This window comes from Camelus ferus, chromosome 16 (genome assembly GCF_009834535.1).
Source record: "Camelus ferus isolate YT-003-E chromosome 16, BCGSAC_Cfer_1.0, whole genome shotgun sequence".
NCBI lineage: Eukaryota > Metazoa > Chordata > Mammalia > Artiodactyla > Camelidae > Camelus > Camelus ferus.
The window spans coordinates 50,717,281-50,737,764 of NC_045711.1; the positions used below are offsets into that span (position 1 = coordinate 50,717,281).

The 20,484-nt window shown below is 57.2% G+C and overlaps 1 protein-coding gene across 17 annotated transcripts in view; it reads right to left on the reverse strand.

The window, feature by feature from the left end:
• Positions 1-18,959, reverse strand: part of CACNA1G (calcium voltage-gated channel subunit alpha1 G) — a 62,471-nt gene extending 43,512 nt beyond the window's left edge. For 16 of the 17 annotated variants that reach the window (XR_004326525.1, XR_004326524.1, XR_004326523.1 and 13 more), the window contains exons 1-9: positions 17,705-17,946; positions 10,558-10,669; positions 10,266-10,399; positions 9,765-9,862; positions 7,517-7,676; positions 6,784-7,084; positions 6,540-6,632; positions 3,540-4,323; positions 1,344-1,720 (exon numbers count right to left, since the gene is read on the reverse strand). Coding sequence is in view for 14 of the 17 variants with exons in the window: in XM_032498058.1 (XP_032353949.1) it covers positions 1,344-1,720; positions 3,540-4,323; positions 6,540-6,632; positions 6,784-7,084; positions 7,517-7,676; positions 9,765-9,862; positions 10,266-10,399; positions 10,558-10,669; positions 17,705-17,946 (2,301 nt within the window). In the remaining 3 variants the exon portion in view is untranslated. Of the gene's footprint in view, positions 1-1,343; positions 1,721-3,539; positions 4,324-6,539; positions 6,633-6,783; positions 7,085-7,516; positions 7,677-9,764; positions 9,863-10,265; positions 10,400-10,557; positions 10,670-17,704 lie in introns of all 17 variants that reach the window. The other variant, XM_032498044.1, reaches the window with a different exon arrangement.
• Between the last annotated feature and the right edge of the window lie 1,525 nt (positions 18,960-20,484).

Sequence of the window (20,484 nt, forward strand, 5' to 3'; positions counted from 1 at the left end):
CAGGACAGTTGGGGTAGGAGCTGAGAGCTGAATGGGGTGGATGTCAAGGGGCTTCAGATCCCCCTGAAAAGTGAACATCTCATGTTAGCTCCAGCACTGGCTTGGACTTAGGTTCCCCAGCCTTGACCCAGACCCTCTACCCCAAGTCCCCCATGGGCGTGCCCAGGGGAGCCCAGGCCCACGTTGCCCGGCCCTTCCACATGTCCAGCCTCCGCAAGCCTCTACTCATGATTAGAGGGCTTGGGGCAGAGCACAGCCTCGGTCCAGACCAGGGAAGGTCAGGTTCTGGCAGCCCCAGCCCCTCCCAGAGCACCAGGGCGGCGAGAACACCCAGGGGAGGCGAGCCCACAGGGGCCTGCGCACCGCAGCTGCCTGCCTGCCGGCCTCCCTCCTTTCCCCAGAATCAGCCAAGGGGCTGACCTAGAAGGCCAGACAGGGGGAAGGACTGCCTTCTGGAAAGAAGCCTGTGGGGCATGAAGCCAAAGTGAATTGTAAGGCCCCACGGTGCCTGCTCCGGCCTCCAGTCAGTGAGGGGGTGGGGGTCCGTGGGGTTCCCCGGCCACCCCTTCTGTCCTTGCACAGCTCTGACAGAGAAAGCGGCCTCCTCCCCCTCAGCCCAGGTCCCACTGCTGGCAGCCATCGGCCCCACGAAACAAGTCTGCTCCCTCTTCCACATGACAGCCCTTCAAATATTTGAAGACAGCTCGCCTGTCCCTGCTGAGCCTCCTCTTCTCCTGACTAAACATCCCGGTTCTTAGAACGATTCTTCAAACACAATGGTTTCAAGTCCCCTCGCCATGCAGGGAGCTCTCCTCCACCCAGCGCCGCCCTCCCCACTCGCAGCCCGGCTCCCAGAACAGAGGCTGGAGCCAGATGGCCTTCCTCCCTACCCCACCCAGGTGCAGGCCCCAACCCTCCACTCCTCACCCTTACCTGCACAGTCCCTCCAGCCTCCAGCCAGTCACGTCCCTAATGACTGCGTCAGATGAACGCCAGGGGGCCCGGCCCACCCCCTATATGTGACTTGTTCCTCCAAACAGTCCTTGCCCACATCTGATGATCATCACTCATTTACATCCTTTAAAGCCCAGCCTCCTCTCAGAAGCCTTCCCAGATAGAACATGCCCAGCTCAGACCCTGCCCTTGCCCTGGGCAACCTCCACACTCAGAGACTAGGCAACATTCACTAGTTTTCACCCTCCAAAGAGTCCCCACGCATTGATGCATCTTCCTCCCTTCCTCCTCCCTGCCAGGCAGGCTAGCAGCATGGAGAGGAAGCTGAACATAGTGGGTGGGAGGGGAGGAAGGCAGAGAGTCCCCAGCCCCAGGGACCATGGCCCTACCTGCTCGTGGTATTCGATGCCCATGCTGAGTGTGTTGACCAGGATAGCAATCATGATTCCCCGACCAAAGTACTTGCTGTCCACAATCTTCCGGAAGGTGTCACAGATCAGCCTCCAGAAGGCCAGCACAGAGTTGGGCTCCACGTCCAGCCCAAGGCTCTGTCGATGTCGATTGTGGGGGTCCCGGAGGTCACCGTGCTGGGCATCCTGTGTGAACTCATAAATTCCCTCGCTGTCTGAGTCAGGCATCTCATGGCCGGCAAGCTCCACCTCCCCTACCCCGGCCCGGGCGCAGTAGGGACAGCTGTCTGGGCCACAGGCTCCACTGTCTGCCTTCAAGCAAGGGCTGGAGATCTTGCAAGCGCTTTGGCAGGTACCTGGGACAAGAGGGCAGAGGTTAGAGGCTCCAGGGTTTCCTACTTGGGGTGGCCCCTCCCTCAGAGTGTGTGTAAAATGAGTGGTGGAGTTTGGGGTTCTTTCAAGGCTCCTAGGCACCTGGTAGGCAGTGATGCTGAATGACCTGCAATGTGGGCAGTCCTGAGCAACGAATATCCCCAAATGCCAATAGCATCCCACTGACAGTCATTGCTGGGTGTCTTAGGGTTCGGACAGGAGGCCTTGATGTCCTCTGACATCCTGGGTAGCTCCTATGTCCTAGGATCCTTCAGGAAGGAGCCTAGACCATCTTTCCTTCCCCGGGAAGCCAGCCCTGCATCAACACTACCCTGAATAGCATTTTCCAAGAGATCCTTAAGACACACACCCACACATATGTATTCATGTACGATCTCACACCAGACACACACACACATGCACTAGACACATACTCGCATACACACATGTAGTGTGTATATACACATACTATTTTGAGTTGTATATACACGTACAGCCAAACACAAGTGGACACTGACACGTGCACATCACACAGTGCACATGTGCCAGGCACATGCACACACAGTGTGCATACATACCAGACGAGAGCACCACCACATCTATGCATACATGCACCCTGCACACATCAGACTCGTGTGCACACATGTGCACGTGAACACCAGACACGTACATGCAGATGGGCACAGACACACACTGGACACCTTCATGCACACACACACCAGACTGCGTATGTACAGGCACACAGCCCTCTCCCAGGACACCAATGCCCATTTCAATCCAGCTTTGATCATAGACTCTGAGAGCTGAAAGGAACCTCAGAGACCACCCAGGGAAGCATGGACATGAAGGCACCCAGCCCCTAGTAGGCATCCAACATTTCCCTTCTTCCTGCACAAAATGATGGTCCCAACCCTGCCTTTCACACAGGAGGGAACGGAACCTTGCGTGCATGAGGCTGGCTGGCGCCCTGAGCAGGGTAGTGGAAGAGCTGGCACAAGAACCCTTCCCACTGCGTTCTGTGATGGCACCTTCCTGTCCCAGCCCACGTTCCCACATAACATCCCACAAATATCCCACTTCTCCCACGTGCCACATCCTTCCTGAAACACAGGACCTGGGCTTCGGCTACAGTGAGTCTTCTGTGGGGGAGGGTGGGCCATCCTTGCCTGACTGGGAGACGCCCACAGGCAGCGAGGGTCCCCTTCCCCTATGACACTGGGTGTTCTACCCATCAGCTAGCAGCCCCTGAGGACTTTCCCCAAGCCCCTGGTCTTCCTGTGGGGAGGGAATGAAATTCTTGTTTACAGCAGTCTCCTTAGCATGGGGCATGGTGTTTGCCACAATCACACACCATCTCCCCTCTGAATCTTGCAACAAGGACCATAGAGCGTGGGCCTCAGAGACAGAGGGCCCTGAGTCCACCCCTCACCAATGGCACAGCCTTAGGTAAGTCACACAACCTCTCCAAGCCTCCTTTTTCTCATCAGTTAAATGGGGATGATAAGAAAGTTTGTCACTTAAACAAAGAGGATCCAATGGGCTTTTGCCTGCGAAGCATGTGACAGGCACACAGCAATCCATTAATATCTGTGTTCATGACATGACAGCTATTGTTATTATTAAAATGGAGGAATTCGGATTCCTGTTTTAATTGATGAGAAAATTGAGGCTCAAAGAAGAAATACGACTGGTTGAAGGTCCCAAGGCCAAGAGTGGCAAAATGGGAATCCAAGCCCTGTCCTTCTGACTCCAGACCCCCAGTTCTCTCTGGGACACCAACATACTCCCACCCAGAGTTCTCACCTGTACTCTGTGTCTCCAGCAGCTTGTGCATAGAGCTGTAGGGCCCGGGTGGGATGTTGAGGCTGGTGAGGGTGCAGGGTCCAGAGGTGGGGGCCACCTCCATTAACGCCTTCTCTTTCAGCATCTCTGGTGGAGGGCTGGTGTGCACTGTGGGGTACACCTTCCCACTGCCCACAGTTCTGCCCGACGCCTCAGATGGCGACCTGGGAGGGGGCGCCTGCCAGCGGACTGGCTCCAAGTGGCAGTCAGCATGGTAGAAGCTGTGCACAGACTCCGCAACCCCAGGAGGGCCCCTGGAGAGGGCAGGTGTCGAGGGCGGTGGCAGCATGAGCCGGCGGGAACTGTTAGCATCCCTATCCTGGATCTGCGGGCTGGCCCGGGGGGCCCGCAGAGTCCCGTTGCCCAGGTGGTAGTGGTGGTGATGGTGGTGGTGATGGTGCACCAGGTGGTGGACGGACGGACGGCGGTGGGAGCGAGAGCAGCTGCCGCCGGGCTGGGGCTCCTGATCCCCCCGGGGTGCTGGGCTGCTCAGGAGCCCAGCCCGCACACCCACCGCCCGGGAGACCTGGGCCAACCTTCGGGCTGCCTTACGGAGGATGTACACCAGGTATTTGAGCAGCTCCTCATAGCAGCTGCCTGGCTCAGAGAAGCTGGCCAGGGTGCTGGCGTTGGACAGGAACCGCACACGCTGCTCCCGCATCAGCTGGCTTTCCCGCTGCTTGGTCTCGGAAAACTGCGTGGCAATCACCACCAGGCACAGGTTGATCATGAAGAAGGAGCCCACCTGTTGGGGTGGGGACAGAAAGAGAAGACAGCCTGAAGGAAAGGGAATCACAAGGCTAGCCTCCGAGTACTGAGCACTTCCTACAAGCCAGGTGCCGGGCTCAATAACTGTCCAAGCATCTCTCATTTTGATTCTCATGACAGTCTCAAGAGGTGACACTTTTATCACCTCCATCTGACAAGTGAGGAAACTGGGGCTCAGGGAGGTTGAGGAATTTGCCCATGATCATTCAGCTAATGCCCAGCAAAGCTAAGACTTGAACTAAGCACTATGGAATTCCAAGGCTTTGCTATTGATCATGTGGTTATCCGGCAAGGTTAGCTCCCTAACTCCGTGCCCTTAAACGTGCCCATCCTCAGAGAAGCTGAGCGTCTCTCCCCAATTCCCACTGGGAGTAAAGAAGGCTGTGGAAATGAATGCTGTCTCGGGGACACAAGGCTTTCACATTGGATTGAGCTTTTGAGATCTTGGCAAAAATGTCCACGAAACTCCGGCGTCTAGTCCCATTCTAGTTGTGTGATCTTGAGTGAGGCCTCAGCATCCCCGTGACCCTTGGCCTTGCCTGTATCTTTTTCCCATGCCTCTCCCCTTCCCCAGCTGGGTGATGGGCTGAATCCTGAAACCTACAGACTAGCATAGGCTGCCGCTCTGACTTGGCCACACTCCCTCATCTCCACCTCCTTGCCTCACTTTCCCCAGGACACTGGGATGGCAATTGCTTGGACAACAATCCAGAATGAAGGCAATGAATATTTATGGTGACAAAGCGGATTTTTTTTCTATATTGTGTCCTAGTAATTATGATAATTAGCTTCACTAGTGTCATTCCAGAGAGCTGTTTGGAAAGATTTTTCATGGGGTACATGGGAGGGTGGAAACTAGGCCCCTTACCTCTCTGTCTGCTTCCTTCCCACCTGCCAAGCCCAGGGAGAATCGAATGGTGAAAAGATCACACTTTCACTTCCCAGGGGTGCTGGCCTTGCCACCCAGGTAGTGGTGGGGGGAGGGCAATGGGCCCCAAACCTGGCCACTCTTCCACACCAGGGAAGGGTACAAAGGCAGTTCTTTCTCAGGGTCTCCTCTCTGCCTCTCCCTCACCAAGAGGTCTTTATTCTGCCTCTGCCTCTCTCTGGAGCCTGTTCTACATCCTGAGTACACCTTCATTTCTTCCTCTCAATATCCGCCCCTCTGTCGGCTCTGTCACTGGCCTCTTGATGCCATGGGAAAAGGTCCAGACTTGGAGTCAGTAACCTGGGGTTGAATTCTCAGCTCCAGCCACTTACTTAGCCCAGTGGCCAAGCCCTCTGAAGCTCAGAGTTCTCGTGTAGCAGATGAGGCCACAATCCCCGAACACACATGCCCACTTCACAGGGGGCTTTGGGGATTAAACAGGCAGCAGACATTACAGCACCCTAGCAGGGACGCTCCCCCAGCGAGATTAATCCACAGCACACGCAAAACACCGGATGGGGTCAGACAAGTGAGGAGACATCAGTTTCCTCATCTGTAAAACGGAGATGATAATAGGATCGCGGTGCAGAGTGAAATCACCCGCACATAAAAAGTGCTTAGAGCAGGGACTGGCACCTAGTAAGTGCTCAGTCAGTAACAGCTGTAAGTGGCAGCAATGAAATGATTAATTATGAATAGTAGTGATTAAAACTATTAAATATTGCCACTTTTGCCTCTGTCTTTTGTCCTTATAAATCTTGGAACTTCTGAGCTGGAAGGAACAAGAGATCCCACAGTGTTTCTCAACACCGAATAATAGGAATTTGGGGTGGAACGATTCTTTGTTTGCAGGACTGTCATTTCAGGGTGTTTATTATCTTCCCTCCTGCCCCCTCAAAAATGCCAGCAGTGTTCCACTAGTCCTTGTAAAAAAAAACAGGACCACCTTTTGCCATTTCCAAATGCCCCCCAGGAAAGGCAGCATCACCCTAGGTTGGGAACCATCTGATGAAGAAACAGATGCCCAGGGTGGGGCCGGGGCCTCATGGGGAATGACTTGTTCAAGGTTATAAGTGGTAGTGACAGACAGGGCTTGACCTTGGATTTCCTCCTGACTCCTCACGACAGGTTCCCTCTGTCTGCATCTCTGTGAAGCTTGTCCTGAGAGCTAGAACTTCAGACAGAACCAGCCTTTCCCTCTCCAGACTTCCCCCACCCATTTCTCCAGGATTCCAGATCCCCACGGGGCCTGAGGAGGCACTCACAATGATGAGAAGGATGAAGTAGATGAAGTTGTAGAAGGAGTGAGCATCCATCACAAAGTACATGATGTCGACCCAGCCCTCCAGCGTAATGACCTGGGGAGGTGGAGAGGGGCAGGCTGACTCTGGGCCCCCTAAAGCCTCCTGCAGTTTCCCCCAGGGGCTCTGACCCCATCCCAGCCCTGGGAATGGACTGTGTCCTGGTCCTTGTGTTCTGGGGACTCTCCCGGTGCCCAGGCTGCCCCACCTGGAAGATGGCGATCCAGGCATAGCCAATGTTGTCGAAGTTGATGGCGCCCTTGAAGGGGTTGTGCTCCCCCGCTGAGCAGTTGGTGTAGTACTGGTTCCAGTTGACGCAGGTGGTGTTGCTGGAGCTGTTGTAGGCCTCGTAGTCCAGGCCGCAGGGCGGGCCGCCGCCGCCGTCCCCACGCAGCGTGGGCACACTCCTGCAGGAGCGCATGCCGTTCTCACGCGGCTGGGAGCAGATGAAGGGGTTCTCGTCCTCGTTCTCCGTCTGGTAATAGCGCTCCAGGTCCACGCTCAGGGGGCTGCGGAGGGGACAGGGAGGAGTGGGGCATGCATTGAGGCATGCAGGGCAAGCACTGGGCAGGGGCAAGGATTTGTGGGTGTGGGTAGGAGGGCACCGGAAGGGCTGAGTGTGAAACTCCAGAGTCAGCATGTGGGAAGGCTACATCCTAGAGCAGTGGTTTCCAATGTGGCTGTGCTGTAGGCTCACTGAGAAACTTTTAAAAATCCCCACGCCCAGGCTGAACCCCACAGCGATGAGATCAAAACCTGAGAGGGGGTAACTCAGGCCTCAACAATTATTTAAACTCCCCAGGTGACTCCAGTGTGAAGCCAATTTTGAGAACCAAGACACATCACTGACATGAGAAGAGATGTCACTAGCAACAGGGACTGAGGGAAGTCCCAGCCCCACAACAGCTCCCAGGTCACCTCCCAGCCCCTGCACCACTCACAGGGTGAAATTCTCAGGCAGGAAGCATCGGTTACGAAGCAGCCCTGCCCACAGCTGGACACCAACGATGCCGAAGATGAAGAAGACGAAGAAGCACAGCAGCAGGACATTGCCCAGCATGGGCAGCGTGTCCAGCAGCAGCGTGACGAGGATGCGCATGCCTGTGGGGGCAGAAGCCACGCTGGGGATGCCAGGCTGGCCGGGCTAGGCTGCCTGCCAGTGGCCTGGCAGCACTCCCAGAGAGGGCCCACCAGGGCCTCTGAGGCTGAGATGGCCCAAAGCTGGAGGGAGACCAACAGACACCACTAACTCTGCGGGCAGCCCCTGCAGCCCCCAACCCTTACCTGCTGTCCCTCTTGGCCCACAGCAGTCAGTACCGCCAAGGATGGGCCAGAGTGGCCGCAGTTTCCAAAGCACTCTCCTGCACCGCATCCCACCTAACTCCCCAGCAGGGATGATTCACAGCAGGGATATCACCCCCAATTTGCAGATGAGGATGGAGGCTCCAGAGAACTGACATGACTTGTCCAGTATCACAGAGCTGCTAAATGTAGGTGCCAGGACTTAAACCATGCTCTCTGCTTCCAAATCCTGTTCCCTAACACACATGCACTCAGCACTCGCACACGCGCACGCAAACACACACACACACACACACACACACACACACACTCCCATCCTACTTCCTTCTCTCACCAAACATAGTCACTTGACCTTTCTAAGTTATCGCTACCAAAGTCACTGGGGAAACCAAGGCAGAGAGCTCCAGGAAGGACGTTAGCAGGCGGGAATTTCCCTTTGAGAGCCAACCCCTCGACAGTGGCCAAGATGCCCCGCACTTCACCATGGTCCTGAGCCCCCTCCCTGAGTCTAGTCTCTGCTTGGTCCAGATCCTCACAGTCAGGACCTGAGGAGACACAAGACTGTCTCCTCAGGTGGCCATCAGTTAACAACCCCTTCTACAGGGAGAGCCACCACAACCCTGCTCTTAAGATACTGCCCTCCCTCCATACTCCAGATCTAGCCCCTAGGCCACCAAGCCCTTGTCAAGCACACAGACCTCTGGTGGCTAGTTTCAACCCCCAAAGTGTCACTCAAGGTTCCCTGCCCCCTCCAGGGAAAAAGCTTCTAAGCAGCTGCTAATTAACCCTCTTGGTGACTGCCCTGCCCCTGCCAGCTTAGTCTTTTCACTCAGTCCCTCTCCCCCTCCCCCAGCCTCAGCCCCCTTCAGCTCCTCTGTGCTCCAACTGAGATCAATTCCTCAGGGTTTGCATTAAGGGAATTATACCGGTAGTTAAAGGCCTATAAATCTGCCAGCCATCACCTGGGGTGGGATAGGAGAGAAGGCGTGCCCCTCGTCTGGAGCTCCTAACACGAACACACCCCAATGCCTGGAGGAAACACTGAGCAGCTCTGCCCACCCAGATACACGCACACGCACACACACGCACTTGTACACAGGCACGCATGCACACACAGCAAAGGGGGCTACTGCTACATCAGACACAGAGCCCCTGAAGGATGCCCCCACCCCACCCCAACTCCTGGGACTGCATCAGAGACCATCTGCAGCTTGTGTAGGCTGAGGAGTTGCAAAGGGGGCCTGAGCAAGGGTGGGGGGCGGGATGTAGGGGGAGCTGGAGCTGCCAAAGCCTGGCTGGCTCAGAAACCAATGCGGTTTAATTTAGATAATGGTCCCGGCAGTTAGTTGCTGCAGCGGGTTGGAAGGGGGTGGAAAGAGGAAGAGGACACAGGCGGGAGGATGAGGCGTGGAGTGGCCTTGTCTTGAGAGTTGTGCTTAGTGCGGCCAGTGTGGTCTCACCAACAGGAACCAGACTGTATGAGAGGCAGTTCTGGCTAGAAATGGCCATCCCACTTTGCACCCACTCCTCTTGGCCTGCCAGCCTCTCCAACCTGCTCCCGCCCACCTCTATTCCACTGGAGGGAGTGCTGGTCTGGCTGAAGGGAAGAGGTCATCTGAGACATTCGTGAGACTCTGACTGAAAATCAGGCTAAAGTGAGGGGGTAGGGTCTTTGCAGGTAACTCTCACAGTGCCTCAGTGGGTATGGGGCTCCATTTGGCTCCAGTGACCCAGCTCCCCCTGAGCCCTCCTCTGGTGGGGCCTGCCTCAAGGTGCTAGGCCCTGCTGAGGCCTGACAGTGGTCAGGAGATAGGGGTGGGGTCTGAGATTTCCTTATTTCTTCTTGGGGCTCTCCATGCAGGGGCCGAGGGCTGAGGGGTCACTCACTGGGCACCCGGTTAATAGCCCTGAGCGGTCGCAGCACGCGGACTGTCCTGACAGCTGAGAAGCTGACGTTCTGCAGGTCCAGCGAGTACTCCAGCATCCTGCAGGGAGGGGCCCAAAGGGAGGCCCTTTAAGTCTGAGGCCACCGTGGGGGGCAGGAGAGGTCAATGAGGAATTCTGCTGTGGGGGCAACAGGATCTCTGACTCCTCCCCCTCCACCAAGGGACTCTGAAAAGCCAGCTCTCCAACTGGGGGTAAGGCCACCCCCCAAGCCAAGGACAGAGAACAGAGAACAAATGGAGGAGGCTGCAGATGGACGGGCCGTGGAATTCAGAGAGGTACAGGCTGAGCACTGTGGGCAGGACAGCCTTGGACCCTTGGTGAGCAGCCAGGGACAAGCTGTGTGGTGAGTGTGCTGGGGGTGGGCACAGGGTCTAGAGCCAAGGCCCCAGGGGAGGGACCGATCTGCTCCATCGCCCTCCCGCTTCAAGCCCCAGCCCTCACCCTGCAATGACGATGAAAAAGTCAAGCCGATTCCAAGTGTCTCCCAGGTAACATTTTTTCCCAAAGATGCCCAAGGCCACCATCTTCACTACCATCTCCACGGCGAAGAAGGCAAAGATGAAGTCGTCAAAGGCCTGATGCAGGGACAAGAGGCTGCTGAAACTGAGAAAAGGGTGGGGGAACGCCCCCCACCCCCCACCCCACCCTGTGGGCTCAGAACCTCTTGCAGAGAAGGTATCAGGGTTACCAGGCGCTCAGGAGCTGGCCCCTCCCCCGACACATACACACTCACCTGCAGGATTCGGCAGCGCTGGGAGTCACAGGCGATGTCTTCACATGGCCGGAACATGCCCAGGGTCACACAGTTTAGAAGGATGACCAACATACTGATACGCTCAAACCAGGTAGCAAGTGGTCAAGGACAAAGCTGGCCAGGGCTGGAGTTAAGCCTGGGCCCCCACGCCCTGCCCAAGCCCCTATCACTTCTTGACTCCCCAACCCCATCTGAGATGCAGCCAGGTGTGTGGGGAGGGCCCTGGCCTACATATCACACTGGCCCCCAGGCCCAGTCCCAGCTCGGCCATCTCATCTCTCTGGACCAGCTTGTCTGTAAAGTAAGAAAAGCCACAAATACCCTGACTATTTGCACAAGCCATTTAGGGGATAAAATCGATCGTGCTTGTGGAAATGCCAGGCACCAAGAGTTTGCTGCTGAATCTGAATCCTATTCTCCCTACCTCACAGGGAAGATGTGAGAAGCAAATGAGATAATGTATGTGAATGTGTGACACAAACCTAAAGTCGGATTATGCCTGCCTTACAGTTTACCAAGCACTTTCTCAGCGTGACACATTTGATGCTCACAGCAGCCCCATGAAGTACCCAGGCTAGATCATCTTCTTCCCCAGGACCCAAGGAAACTGAGGCCCAGACAGCCAAAATCACGTACTGAAGGTCACGAGAGAAACCTGGATGAGACTGAGGTTTCCAAGCTTCTAATCTGGGATAGCAGCTTCCATAGCTGGGCAGGCTGCTGAGAAGGAGCTGTCATGACCACACCAGCCCCAGACACACAGGCCGAGGCAGACAGGCACCACAGAACCGGAGCCTCAGGCTGCCTCTTCCACCAGCAGCTCCTGGCCTCTCAAAGCCCTCAGATGGCCTCCAGACACATTCACGCATTTAAGTAATGAGGACCCACTACACACCAGGCCCTGTGCTAGACATAAGCCCCTGGCCTGTGACTAGCGGACAGTACCCTGTGTACAGACCATGCCACCATCACACCTTCTTATGGTTTCCAGCAAAGCCCCACCCCAGATCCACTAAAACAGAAGGTTTTGCAGCAAGGGGGAGAGAAGGATCCTCCTAAACCCTGAGTCTTTCCACATAGTGGATTTCATTAAGGGGTTCACTTCCAGTCCATCAACAGGAGGATGTACAAAGTGGCCTCTGAACCTTAGAAGGTTCTGGGTACTAGACTCACAGATAAGCGACCAAGCATCCTATTTTTCTCAAGGGAAATATGAGAGGGGTAGGGTAGAGCAAAGAGGCTAGAAACCAGCAGAGAGTCGGGGGCTGGGGAAAGGAGAAGGTCTGAGGGTGGAGGTAGGGAGGGTGTCATGGCCGCCTACAACATTACCCACCAAGCCAGACTCCATGCGTTGGAGACAGCCTGGAGTACATGGAAGCTTCCTGTCATAACTCCACTTCTGGAGTGAGAAGGCTGTGACCAGCGACCCAGGGACTTTCCTCGAAGCTGGGCCCAGCCATACCCACTCTCTGTCCTGAACCTTCCCACTCTAGGAGCCCACATTCAATCCCCTCACAGCCCTCCTACCCTTTCCTGTCACCCAGGCCCTTTTCCCTGAGACTCACATCCCTTCCCACTGACAGGTACCCAAGCTTCCCAAAGCACTGCAATTTCCCTAAACTCACATCCTCACAAGATGTTAAATAAATAAAAAAAAAAAGTTCTAGGTTTTTGGGGTAAGTAGACGGAAGGGGGAAATGAAGAGTGCTGTTTCCATAGAGCTATTTTCCTGAGTGGAGCCACAGCCCAATGGATCTCTCCCCAGAATGGGGGTTGGCCAGGGGTCATCCTGAAAAAAAGGGGACAAGGAGGGAGCTCCATTGAGGCCATCAACTGGAAAGGGAAGGACACAATTACCCTCAAGAACTGGTCTGCTTTCTCCAAGCTAGCCCCCTTCCCTCCACTGCTCTGGAAGGGATTCATGTGAGCAGATGTCTCTACATGAGGGGAGGTGGGTAGTTCTGGGGAGAGGGGCTCCCGAGATACCTGTTTGGACCCTTCTAATGGCAGGGATTCCACCATGTCACCTGTGGCCTTGTCTCATCTCTCTCACTGAGCCAAGGGAACTCTGATATATCTAAGCCCCCACAGCGCTTGGAGTGGTATGTGCCTGGCATGTAGCGGATGATCAGTACATGGGAAGAATAAATGAATAAGTCAATCCATCAATCAGTCTCCCTGCCTAGAAGCCAGATGTATCTCCCCATTCATGTTTTCCTGCTTTGCTTCTATAGTGAGGAATTGATTATAACTGGGTGGTGGGGATGGGGAGAAGAGACACCGTAGAGGAGCTGTCCCTTCCTTCTGTCCCCACCTTACACATGCTCACACTGGGGCCTCTTATAGCCAGAGTCTGCCTCCAGATAACCCCACCTCCAGCTCTTAACCACAGAAGCCCCATCTCAAGAGGCCCCTTGGCAATTCACCTGACTCCCAGGTACATCCTGCCCACTCTCACCTCTCCCTTTTCCCTACAGATAAACGTAAATGGACAGGGAAAACACCAAAGCACAGGAAAATTTGGGACAATCTCAATGGAGGAATAATTAATGGCAGTGGGGGGGGGGTCTTTCACCCTTCTCAGGGTAGGGCTCATTTCCTTGGGAATATGGCCATATGTCACTGCGTGATGTTCCTCTGTCGCCATAACAACAGGAGGATGTGTCACCAGGTGGTGTGGATTTGCTGCCATGGTAATTAAAGGGACCCCTTCACACATGAACTCCCCTCATCCAGGCTGCTGTCTTGTCCTCATGCAAGGAAGAGGAAGCAGGGAGACCCACAGGTTATCAGGTTGGGGGGAAACCATGTGACAAGTCCCCATGGCAACCAAGGGAATGGGGGACACTGGTTGCCATAGCGACTATGAGAGACCTGTGCAGTCACATGTCTACTGTTGCTATGGTGACTGTCCAGGCTGGAGTGGATCCCAAAGGGGGAGGTGGGTAGGAGACGGGAGGATCTTTCTTCTCCTCACAACCCACCATCAAAAGCAGAGAAAAAGGAAATGGCAGGGTGAGGAACCCCACTCACATCCCTCCTCCTCTTCTCCCTCCAGGAGAGAGAACTAGAGCATGTTATCTGCACAACTGAGTCCTCTCTGCGGGGCTTTATCTAGAGCCCTTGTCTAATCTGGCAGCTACAAGGGAGAGGAAGGTGGAACAAGAGGGGAGGAGGGCTGGGCCACCTCTATGGGCCCAGGGGGCTCTGGGCAGGAAGCAGGCCCTCCAGCTGTCCCATTCCCCGCGAGGAGCCTGGAAATCTGAGACTGGGGAGCACTGAAGAGGAAAAGGGCCCAGGTCCGGGAATCCTGGCCTCCTAGTACTCGGTGGGAAGGTGGAGTGCTTGTCTCATTCACCCCTGGAGAGGCTGGTGTCTATGGGGTTCAGCATTCCCCCAGCAGGGGGAGATCTCGGGGTACAGGAGCGGGGCTCTGCTAAGGAGGCGGAAAGGGGGATTCCCCTAGCCGAGCCCCTACTCCCACAGGCCTGTTTGCCAGTGGTCTCCCCGCCGCCCGCTCCAGCGTGTGGGTGTGTGGGGAGAGAGGTTTCCAGCTGAACTGAAAACTGAAGCCCGAGGAAAGGCAGCCAGCCCCACCCAGAGACAGAGACACAAGAGAGCCGGCCCGCTGGAATCTTTCGGAGGGGAAATAGGCCAGAAATCTGATTCAAACGTCTGTGATTCGTGTGTGTGTGTGTGTGTGTGTGTGTTTGTGTGTGTGTGTGTGTGTGTGTGTGTGAGCATGCATGTCTGCGTGTGTGAGCAGTTGTGTCTGTCGCCATCCTGGCTGAGGCAGGCAGGGCGGGGTGAGAGCTGGGGCGGGAGCAGGCAAGGGGTGAAGGGGGGCTGTGTCATGGGGGTAATCCCAGGAATGGCTCCAACTGGCACTGTAGGTGATAGGGAGTCCCCCAACAGTTCGATGGAGCAGAGTGTGTGTGTATGACCCAGAAGAAAGGTGGGTCTGGGGCAGAAAGAGTGCCAGGGGATGTTCTGGCCCTCTTCGGTCCGGTTCAGTTCCCCAGGACAAGCTCTTCTCCCCAGAACTCCCTCTGGAGAGCCTTGGGTTTGAAAATGAGAGGGAATTGGTGAGAAGCCAGGAGGAGCACCTCCCATTCCATTTCCTCTGAGGACCAAAATGGAGACCTCTCCCTAGGTAAAAGAAGCAGGGAAATTTGGGAGACTGGGACAGTGGCAAGGAAAACTCCAGAAATTCCTGGTGCCCCCTTTCCTCCAGACGCACACACTCAGACACACACAGCGACACAGTCACACACTCACTCACTTCTGGAAGCCATTAGGGCTCCCGCTGTTCAGGCCTCCCCCTTCTCCTCCCCCTACTCCTGGCAGGCTCCCTTCTCCCCCTCTGGCCCCTTTCCCACTCCCCTTCTCGGCATCCCAAATGCCAGCCTGTGATTTCCAAATGAGAAAAAGCTGTGCTGGGCTCTGAGCTTGGAGAAACTCCTACACAAACTTCCAGATGTGACACAACAGCCGGAGAGGGAATGCTCAGGATCTCCTTCCCGGGAGGGGCACTCACTCCCTCACACTTGAAGAAACACACACTGCAATGTCCAACACTCCTTCCCCTATAACCTGGGAGGAGGGGACCTTTCTAACTCTGAATTGACCGTCCTTGAGTCCCCGGTCTCCTCAGTAACCAAACACGCACTTCTGAGCCCCTCCTTCCATACGCTTCCCTTCCTCCCTCCCTCCCCCCTCCAACACATAAACACACACACACACACATACACACGCACACTCACACACTACTTCCTACCTGGGTCTAGATCTCCTTTCTAGGAAACCTGGTCTCTTAAAGAGGCTAAGAGAGGAAGGGGCTGAGAAAAATGTCAAGAAGATGCTAACTAGCTTCAGTTAGTTGAGGGAAGGTGTCCTTACATCCCTCCAGCTCAGAGGTGCAGAGAGGAACCTTGTGGAGCCAAAGGAAGCCTCACAGATACCAACAAGAGAGAAAGGGAAAGACTGAGGCCCAAGAGTCAGTCCAGAGCCCCTCTGGCAGTGAAAACACAGGTTTCCCTTGATACGTGGGTGGGATGGGAGTTGGGGGAGCACATCTCAGGCTTGTCCAGACCTAGTGATGCCAATGCCCCACACCCCAGAATCCCCGAGGCATGCACTGGGCCCCCATCTCTCTTCTCTCATTCTCGCTCTCTTCACTTCCCCCACCCAGAACCCTCAGGGAAGGAATCTGACCCCAGACCATCCACTAGTACCTGAACATAAGGCAGGTGCGCAGATGCTAGTCAAGAGGTCTGGTTTTGAAGGAGGAGGGAAAGGAGAGAGGATTTCTCCACCTCCTCCTGGGCTCCTGAGAAGGAGGGGATGAGTCTGGTGCTTTTTCCCAAAAAGGGTGGGATTAGGAGTGGAGAGGAGGGATGCCCTGAGCCTGTTGTTTTCAGACACATTTGTTCCCCATCTCCATCCCTACCACTGAGAAAGGAGCCTGGGATGGGGGGCCCAAGATGTGCCTGTTCCACAGGCCCACAGACCACTGAGGCCCCCACCTTTTTTCTGCAGCTCAGAAAGAAAGGAAGGAGCAGAGGGTGGATAGAGCGTGTGATGAGAGGAGCTTCCTATAGACCCACGGGAGGATGGGGGTTGGGGGGACCCAGACTCACATCCCTGCTTTGCGCACTAGAGGCAGCAGAGCTGCAGAGAGTGAGGGCGGCACCAAGCTCCCCCCACCACTTCCCCAAAGCAGAGTCCCAGCTGGGCTCTTAGGGGTTACAAGAGAGAACGGAGGTCTCCCACCCTGGGTCCAAAAGAGCCTCTGAGTTGAGAGGAAAGAGCCAAGAGAAGCTGTCAAGACCTGGAATGGCAGTGCACCCCCCTTCTTTCCGGCAGTGGCGGGACCCACTTGGGGAAGCCGGAGCCAGGAGCCAAGAGCCAGGGCATTAGTCAAGCAGTATTTTGTGCTAGGGGCTAAGGGGGAGATGCCACCGGGATGAGGGGTCTGGGGTCTTCCACACCATTTCAGACTGGGCAGAGGATAGGAGGCAGTGCTAAATCTATCACCCTGGAATGTGGGGCTTGCACTCCACAAACCTATCCAAGGGGTAGACATGGGGTGGTGGACCTGAGTCTTCCTTAATGAACGGGCTCACAGTCTCACTGCCCTCCTCCCCCACCCCGTACTTTCCTGGAGGGCTGTGGTTTCCCATACCTGCTCTGCGATCAGGCGGGAGCACTCCTACAGAAAGGGGATGGATAACTTGGGTCGGCTTAATACCATCCCCCACTTGCTAAAGCTCCTGCCACAGTCTTTCCCTCCACAGGAAAAAAATTAAGCACAAAACTCCCCAACCCAACCTTAAGCACCCAACACTGAATAAAGAATTGGGAAGAAGGGAGGCACTCTGAGCACTGGGCTCTTACTGAAAGGGTCTCTACTCCAGATCTGGGGGCAGACAGCTTCCCTCCACCACATCTTGTTCTCATTCTGGGCCCCTGACATCAGCCGCCGCCGGAATCTCCTTGTTGTGCCTCCAACCCGCGGGGTGGGGGTGGGGGTTAGGACCTGGTCCCCGCCCCCCAACATCTCCCTCTGGGTCAGTAAAAACGTCAGCCTCAAGGACCAGGTCGGGGGATCTGACCCTAGAATCCACTGCAAACTTTGGAGCGGGGGCAGGAGGGAAACCCAGGAGATTGAGATCCCCCCTCCCCCGTCCCCTCAGCTTCCTCCCCACCCCACCCCCCAAACTCGGAAACCAAACCCAGCTCGCTAACCGGCGGCGGGCGGAGTAGAGCTCTCAGGCTCCCGAAGCTTCCCACATCTGGAGTATGACGACCCTCCCCTGCCCACATCTGGAGAGCATCCAGCTACAAACCAATGGGGCACGTCTCCTCTCTTTTCCTGGCCTGGATCCCAGCCCCCCAAGGAGGACTGAGGTGTGTGTACCGAGGTGGGGCTCGCCTGGGGTATCTGCCAAACCTGTTCGTGTCTCTGCTACCACTCTGACAACCCCTCCCCTCTTTAACAGCCCCCGTTTCAACTGCCCACCTTCCAGGCTCACTTCTCAGACTCACCTAGCTTTTGGTCCCCTGAGGCGGCGCGGCCCGCCCCCCTGCAGACCCCCGAGCCCGGCCGTCGTGCCCCGGAGGATATGGGTTACAGACCGTGCGGAGACACCAGCTCCGCGGGCGGCTGTCCTGGCTCAAGTAGAAGAAAACCACCGGGGCCAGTGCAGGGTATGGAAGCCCCTCCGCCTCGGAGTCCACGCTGCCTGGGTCCTTTTCCGCCGACCCCGGCCCCGGCCGGCCCCCGGCCCCCGACAGGTCGTTGAGCCGCATGAAGCTCCGGGGCTGTCCTGACTCCTCGGCGCCCGCTCCATCCTCCTCCTCGTCCATCCTCTGGCCAGCTGGGGCCCCGGGAGGTCTCGAGAGGGGCGAGCGGCGCCCCTCACAGGAGGTGTCCTCACGCAACCGGGGGGCCCCGGCAGGGGCGCATGTGGGGGGCTCTAGGTCGCAGGCTGAGCCCCCGGGAGGGCCAATTCAGCCCAGCTCCCCCTGCCCGCAGGGGCATGCTGCCCGCGGGGCGCCGGGTCGCAGGGAAGCCCCGCCCGGCGCGAGTCCCGCTTCCCCAGGGCCCCTGGGGTCCCCCGGGCCAGCCGGCTGGCTCCCCCTCACTTTGTTCCGGCTTCTTCGCTTCGCGCCCAGGCTCCAGTCGCCAGATTCGGCGCTACCTTCGGCGAAGCGGCCCCAAGAAGGGGAGAGAGAAGGGGGAAGGAGGGCGGGGGGGTCCGGGGAGGGGCGCCCCCTCTTCCCGCGGCGCAGCTGGAGCAGGATCTAAGGGGTCAGCATCGTCCCGGCTCCGCGCCAGCGGCGGCGGGGGAGGGGAGGATGAATCTCTTCGGGGGTGGGTTTGGAGGGGGTGAGGGGTGGCTCTTTCCTCCGCCCGGCGGCGGGCTCACCGTCCGGGAGGGGCGGGGAGGTGGTGGGGGGCCGTCCCGGGCGGGGGTGGAGGCGGAGATGCCGCCGCCGCAGCCTCCGCGGTGGCTGCCGCTGCCGTAGCTGTCGCCGGCGCCACTGCCTCCTCCTCCGGCCGAGACGCGGAGCGAGCAAGCGAAAGCGGCGGCGAGGAGCCCGGCGCACACCACAGCTGGATCCCTCACTCCAACTTCAAGCCTCGGCCCCGCCTTTCCCCAGCCAGCTCCGCAGCCAATCGCCGCGCGCCGCCGGCTCCGAACCTCATGCCCATTGGCCGGCAGCCGTGGCAGTGCGGGCGGGGGCTCCGGGGAGAGAGCCACAGCTGGAATCCGGTTCCCACCCCAAAGCCTGGGACCGCCCCTCTCCCCTCCCCTTGCCCCTGGTGTTCGCTCCCGAAGGCCGGAGCCAATTAGACGGCTACCCAGACCGAACCCACTTTCCTATTGGCCGTTGGGGTCTCAGGGACTCCTCTGGAGGGGGCCCCAGGGAATCAGAGTATTTGACGCGGGGTCCTGGGATAGCGCCACCGGCCTCCGGGCATCCTTTGTCCACGACCCCTGAATTGGACCACAGCCGGAGGGCGGGGCTCAGCTCTGGGCGGGCCTGGAGCTGAAGGGAGGCAGCCCGCCTCGGAGTGAGGGATGTGACCAGGGTCCTGGGGAGAAATCCCGGGTCTCCACCTGATTAATCGCCCACCCTGGAGTTGAGCCTGGGAGCAGGAGTGAGGAAGGGGCGAGCAGAGCGGGATGTCGCAGGGGTAGGGATTCAGGCTGAAGGAGGCTGGTCTTAGGGAAATGGGCGGAGCCAAGGAAAGGCCGGGGTAGGCAAGGTCTGGGCGTGGCCTCCACTGACCTCAGGCTTGTTGATCCTCCACCCAGGTCCACTTCTGAGAGTTTGACCCTAATTTTCTAACCCTAACTCGCTGACTCTGACCTCACGCTGACACTCCTGAGCTTCACGAGAGGGCTTCGTGCTTGAACACGTGGCCCCAGGCAGGTCACGCCAGACCCAGAGCCTAGATCCCCAAGAGCATCTGCAGAGCAGAGGGGAACCTGCAAATGGACCTGCGGGGATCTCAAGTATGTGGGAGGGGATGGAAGCATAGAGCTGGGCTTTGCCGACTCTTCACCTGCGAAGGTTCACCAAGCCCCCACTCCGTGCCTCAGTTTTTCCTCGAGTTCCAACACTGCCTAGGGGGAGGCTGTCCTCAAAACAGGAGCTTCGTGAAGCTGCTTTACTTGCACGCCTCCACCTTACCCAGCGAGTCCTCGAGGCTTTCCACTCTTGCACACACATGTGCAGACCCCGGCCCTTGCCCCTCCTCACCTTCCTGACTCCCCGGGCTCAGTCAGCTCCAGCTCCCTCTCGCCGCTGGTGCTATCCCTAAAGGATATGGGTACCCGGGAGCCGAGTGCTGAGCGCCGAGGTGAGGTGGGGCGGGGAGGGCATCCAGGATTAGACGTCGGGTATCGCTTCCCCACCTCTGCGCGAGGTAGAGACGGCAGAGCCAAACAGGTCAGTCAGTTCCCTCTCCCGAGACAACGGGGGCTCTTACGCCACTGCGGAGAGGCAGAGGGATGGACCGGATGACCTCCTGCACTCGTCCCGACTTCCCAGCGTTTTTTCGTTCTCCCAAGGCTGCACCACCCACGCCTCCCGCCGCGTGGTGTGGGTGTCTCAGCTCCCTCCCAGGCGAGTTGCGGGGAGTGCAGTGAGGAGGGCAGAGAGGCTGCTGCTCTGTCGCCTCCCAGGTTGCCCTTTCGCCAAATCCCGGCACAGAGTTGTGCAAATGAGGCCGGGCTCATTTGCATTTCATGCTAATAAGCAGATCCCTTAAGTGCCTTTCTCTCCTGGCAGGAGTCTCTGCTCTCATTCCGAGTGCGCCCGCACCAGAGTCTTGAACTGGCAGTGGTCTTCTGGGAGAGGGGCCTATTTACGGTTGGCTCCACCCATCTGACA